General features: G+C 40.5%; 1 protein-coding gene across 1 annotated transcript in view; it reads right to left on the minus strand.

The window, feature by feature from the left end:
• The window catches only part of STX12 (syntaxin 12), a 38,227-nt gene extending 35,961 nt beyond the window's left edge, over nt 1–2,266 (minus strand). The window contains exon 1 of the mRNA XM_081306220.1: nt 2,011–2,266. Within this exon, the coding sequence (XP_081162346.1) occupies nt 2,011–2,128 (118 nt within the window). The 5' untranslated portion in view covers nt 2,129–2,266. The remainder of the gene's footprint in view (nt 1–2,010) is intronic.
• Between the last annotated feature and the right edge of the window lie 3,734 nt (nt 2,267–6,000).

Raw genomic sequence — 6,000 nt, forward strand, 5'->3', positions numbered from 1 at the left:
AATCCATAATACCGAAATAATGTTGGTAACTGTTTCACAGAATTGTTATAAAATTAAGTAAGATACTACCCAAAAAGCACCTTTCATATTGCCTAGCAAATAGAATGTACTTAAAAGCTATTTAATATTATCAATGGTTGATCAATAATCCCCTGAGCCCATAGCCAAATCAAAGCTAAATCTTACCCATTTTATAACCAAGGAAACCTCTCCTATCTTTTCCTTCCTTTTCATTTTCATTGTCCCTAATTGATATCCCTGATTTCAGTCTCTCTCACTTCCAATTCAGTTTACACATTCCTAAAGAATTATATCCAAGTCCCTAATGTCCTTTTTGTTTGTGCCCCAACTTACCTTTCCAATCTACTTTCCACTTCTTTCTGGAGTTCATCACTCTAGCCAAATTACTCTGCTTTTCTATATATACCTTATGCTTTCCTACTGCCATGTCTGTTCATGTTATTGATTCCTGAAATATTATTCTTCTCTTTACCTTCAAAGGTTTAAATTCTTTCTACCATTGTCCCAGACCTGGTTCAAAAGGTCTCTCTCTCTCTCTCTCTCTCCCCTGAATACCTACATGTTATTATTATTTAAAACCTTTCTATAGCATCCTTATTTTGATTGTTAATGTTCTCAACAGATTCCCATAGCTTGATACTCAAAAACTACAGAATATTACACAAATAGACATTAAAAAAAAGATTTAGTCCAACAAAAAAATTTCAGCCTTGAACCAGAATTTTCTGAGCTAACCTGTATTACAGCTCCTTCACAAAAAGAAATTGGAACACAAAGTACTATACCTTCTAACCAGCAGTCATTTTTTTAAGTTTCTAGACTTAACAGGCCACACATTCTTTCCATTTCCAAATCATCCAGTTCAATCCCTTCCCATCAGAAACTTTCCACCTCTCAAATTCTACAACATACATGTAAATCTAAAATCAAAGTCGTAGATCATTCTTTAAAATATAGAAAATAATTATAATTGAGGTCCAACTAGTTCTATTAACAGAGTAGAGCCAAGATCAAAAAGCACAATAATAAACAAGGTTGATGATCATCATTCTTTCCAAGTAAAGTTTCTGTGGCAGACCTCCTCTTTTTAAAGCTCTGAGATAATTTTCAAACACAAGAAACAGCCAATATATGACTCTTATGCTACAGTCTCACTCAAGATCTTAATGATGAGGAGAGTATTTTAAAATAAGCGATGACATTCTTAATTCCATCAACAACCAAACCATTTCTTATTTGCTGTGTGGTTGTGGCTAAGTCCCTGAGCTTCTGTGTGTATCAAATTTATTCAAAAGAGTAGATCTGCAGGGTTACTCTTTTCATCTGTTTGAAACCCAAATACACAAATTCTTTATGACAAAAACCAAAATAACATAAATTGAAAGAAATGTTTCCAGTGAATTCTCTTTATTAAAATAGAAGTCACCCACCACCCAACTACCAGTCATTGTGTCTGACTTCCAAATTCATTACAGGAAAGACTGTATATTGTCACCCAAACACATGCACTCTCCACTTCCCTTCATTGAAAGTTGCTGATTTCCGAGGAGCCAGTGGCTCATTCTAAAGCTTCAATCAGTAAACAATCCCTGATTAAAACAGGCCAAAGAGGAAAGCGAGGTGGGGGGGGGGGGGGGATGACAGGAAAAACTTGGCTGACCACTGCGCCAAGTCAAGGCACTCATTGCCCTCGTGGTGACACACACCCCACTTCCCAACCTCAGGCTGTTAGGTCTGTTGTGTTGATTCCAACACTGAGAGGATAGAACTCCTGAAAAGAAACTATAGAGCTTCATCTTGAGCTAGGGATCCTGGGGGGACCCGGGCCAGATAGACGCCGGGATGACAGTCCGCCGCCCCCAGAGGGGAAGCTCGAGACCATCTCAGATGTGGCCTTAGTCGTGGCCCCAGCCGGGCTCCGCGTCGCGGCAACCTCACCCAGGCCTGTCCCCAGGACGCCCCCCGCCCCCAGCTGGGTCCCTGGCTCACTGGCTTGGCTGATCCGCTGGATGTTGCCGCTGCATGTCTGGATGATGCTGTTGAAGTCCCGGAGCTGGGGCCCCGAGGGCCCCGGGTTTCGGTACATGTCTAAGGGACCGTAGGACATGGCGAGGAACTGAAACCAGCTCGCCTTGCACCGCGTTCCTACCGGAAGCAGCCACCAGAAGGTACCCGCAGTCTGAGAGCGAAACCGGGAAGAGAAAGGGCGGGGAAGGGGCTGAGGCTGCGTGCGCACTAGCCCCGCCCACACGCAGCGCGCACGCGTCCGCTCCGTCCCTCTTCGCAGTGCGCAAGCGCTGCTGGAACCAGCGCTAGAAGGTGGCATAGATGCTAGAGTGCTCTAGGCGTGGCGATGTGGGGCGGAACAATGACATCAGATAGTCGGGGGCTCCGATTGGAGGAGCTTGTGTGGCGGTGTTATTTCTCGCCTGGGCGTAGTGACAGGAGGCATAAAATTGTACCAGATGATCTCAGCCCTTACATCCTATTCTGTTCTATTCTGAGAATTCAGGCCCAAATATGGGAGAATTAAACAACTTTGAGACAGATCCGTAACCAAACCGTAACCGAAATTTTCCTCATTTTACTTTCATCCTTTACGACTTTGGTAGTATTTGCAGAGCACTTTTATGGTTCTCAAACCATTTTCATTTCTCCTGTCCTTCCCTCTTCTAATCTAAACAATAAAATAATAATTATATTTGTTGAGCACGTACTGTGTGTGAAAACTCACTGCGATTCACTTGTTGATAAGCACTTTCATAGCAAGGGACAGTGTTCTTTAAAATAGATAATGGACAATCGGTTTTTAAAATGTTGCCGTAAAGTAACTCCAAAAACTAAACATTATTTTCTTTTACAGGTGAAAAAATTAAAACAGAGAGGTTAATCGCCTTATTGAAGTTTGACTCTAAAACTCAAACATTAAACTGACTTGTCATCTCATTACTTCCCTAAAACTCATTCCCTTATTTCCAAATCCATTCTCTATCTAAATTTCTTACAAATAGCCTGTTCATCTGTATCCAAAGCAAGGATTTCTAGAAGAACTGGACTCCTAAAATTTAAAAATAATTCCCTTAATTTGGAGTGTAAAAGCACAATGTTTCCATAGAAGACTGCATTTTGTGAGCGTATGGTAAAAGTAAAAACACGGATAGGATTTTGCTTTGGGAGTATCCAGATGATGAGAAGTGAAGGGGAACTGGCGGTTTCCTGTGTTCTCCACCCAACCACACTGGAGCCTGCTTTGTAATCTCTGAAAAATGCATGGAGGAAGCAGCTTGCTTGTGTGGGAGGGGCCCAAAATGTGTGAATGAGCTGGTGTTCAGCCTTACAGCTTTTTTTCCTTGGAGTGCATTTTTTTTCCTCCACAGAGAGGGACAGATTTGGGGCTCTTGTTCTGTTGTTAAAACCCTACTAATTCTATAGAGTCCATAGTTTTGTTTTGTTTTTTTGTTTTGTTTTGTTTTGTTTTTTCAAATCCTATAGAAAATCATGTAAATTGTACTTTTTTCCCTGTAAAAATAATCTTGAGATTTTTAAAATTTACATATGACACTTCTTTTATGTGTGTGCTGGTGATGAACTTAGGACCTCATGCATGCTAAGCAAGCACTATGGCACTGAGCTACAAGTGAAGTTCAGTAAAGGTATTTTTCTCCTGAGAATTGAAGATATAATTGTTGTTTTCTTTCTCCATATTAAAAAAAAAGGTGATTTCACATCTTTCATAGCAGTGAATCTGTGCTTTGCAAATGTGGATTTCAAAAAAAATATTTATTAAATAAATACATTAATAATATGAATAATTTGACCATTTCTAGTAGGTACCAGATGGTGTGAACATATTTTGTATACATTATCAGAAGTTCCCAAGATAAAGTTCGTCTGATAAAGACCACCTGTTGCCTGACAAAGTTAAGTTTATTAACTTACTGCTATAAACTGCACACTAGAGGAATCATGGGGGCATGTCACCAAACACAGGAAGAAGGAGAATTATTTTAGGATTTGGGGGAAAGACGGACTGGAGGTAAAATTTGAAAGCAGGAGAATTTTTTTGTTTGTCGGTTTCGGTCTTTGCAATACTGGGGGTCAAACCTGGGGCCTTAGGCATTCTAGACAAGCACTATACCACTGAGCTACATCCCAAGGCCAGAAGCAGTGTTTTGGCAGCTTCAAAGCACACCAGGCTATGTGTAAAAGGATTATCATCAGGCCTGAGCTAACAACAGAACTCAGGATCCTGTTTCCTTGGAAACTAAACATGAAGATAAATGTGGAACGTTGTATTTGAAAGCCTCTCATCTGAAGTTCTGAACCTGGGTTAGAAATTGAGTCTACTACCAAGCACAGTAGAACTGTAATCCCAGGGACTTGGGAGGCTGAGGCAGAAGGATCACAAGTTTGAAACAAGTCTCAGCAAGTCTGAGAGATTCTAAGCTATTTAAAGAGAACCTGTCTCAAAATAAAAAATGGGGGGATGGGGATAGGGATGTATCTCAGTGGTTAAGCACCACTGGGTTCGATCCCCAGTACAAAAAAAAAAAAAATTGAGGCTGCCTCTCTGCATCAAAGTAACCTCAGATTCTTCTAGTAAGACTAGAATATTCTGTTTTGTTTGTTTCTTTGGTTTTCAGTGTTGTTTTTGTTTGTGTGTGCGTATATGTGTGTGTGTATGTTTACCAAGGATTAAAACCAGGGGCTCTGAACCACCAGGCCACATCCCCAGCCCCTTTTTATTTTTTATTTTGAGACAAAGTCTTGCAGAGTTGCTTAGGGCTTAGCTAAATTGCTAAGGCTGGCTTTGAGCAATCCTCCTGCCTCAGCCTCCGGAGCCAATTCTATTATAGGCGTGCACTACTGCACTGACCCAGTATTCCGTTTTTACTAATATATCAAAGAGCAATTTTTTCTGAAAATCTAAAATTTTAGAGAATAAGATCCTTCAGCACTAAGTCCTTTTGTCAATTAACAAAAATAGCTTTCCAGGGTTGAGGCTGTAGCTCAGTGGTAAAGTGCTTGTCTCCCAGTTGTGAGGCACTGGGTTCAATCCTCAGCCCCACATAAAAATAAAGATAATGTGTGTTCATCTACAACTAAATAAATATTTTTTAAAAAATAGCCTTCCCAGGTTTTCCCTCATCAAGATGAGATTAGCTCCTTGGTATAGATAAGGAAACGAGAGATTATGGGTACTTGTCCAATGTCATACAGCTGTTAAGAGGCAGAGTCCAGGGCTGGGGATGTGGCTCAAGCGTAGCGCGCTTGCCTGGCATGCGTGCGGCCCGGGTTCGATTCTCAGCACCACATACCAACAAAGATGTTGTGTCCGCCGAGAACTAAAAAATAAATATTAAAAAAAAAAAAAAAAAAAGAGGCAGAGTCCAGCAGGCAAGGTGGCACACACCTGTAATCCCAGAGGCATGGGAGGCTGAGACAGAAGGATCACAGGTTCAAAAGGGTCCCAGCAACTGCTAGGTGCTAAGCAACTCAGTGAGACCCTGTCTCTAAATAAAATACAAAATAGGGCTGGGGATATGATTCAGTGGTCGAGTGTCCCTGAGTTCAATCCCTGGTACGAGGAAAAAAAAAAAAAGAAGCAGAATCCATATTCATCTGTACCCTGTGGTCCTAAACTATATATTCAATAGATTTGCATACACATGTTCCAAAACCCAGGAATAGCTTATAGCAGCATCTTTAGGACTAAGCAGTATTTATCAATACTTAATTTTTATTAAATTATAGCTGATATGCAACAGCATGCAGATATGAAGTGTTTCGTTCAATGAATTTTGACACCTGTGTACACTCGTGTTAAGTACCAGTCAAATTAAGATAGAGAACATTTTCATCACCACCCAGAAAATGTCTTCAATTGATGCTCCTTTCCAATCAATTATCCTCATCTCCAGATATTACTTTCTGATATTTTCTATCACTACCAATTAGTTTTGCCTATTCTTGGGGTTT

The sequence above is a fragment of the Spermophilus citellus genome, assembly GCF_964194105.1.
Source record: "Spermophilus citellus genome assembly, chromosome: 9".
Taxonomy (NCBI): domain Eukaryota; kingdom Metazoa; phylum Chordata; class Mammalia; order Rodentia; family Sciuridae; genus Spermophilus; species Spermophilus citellus.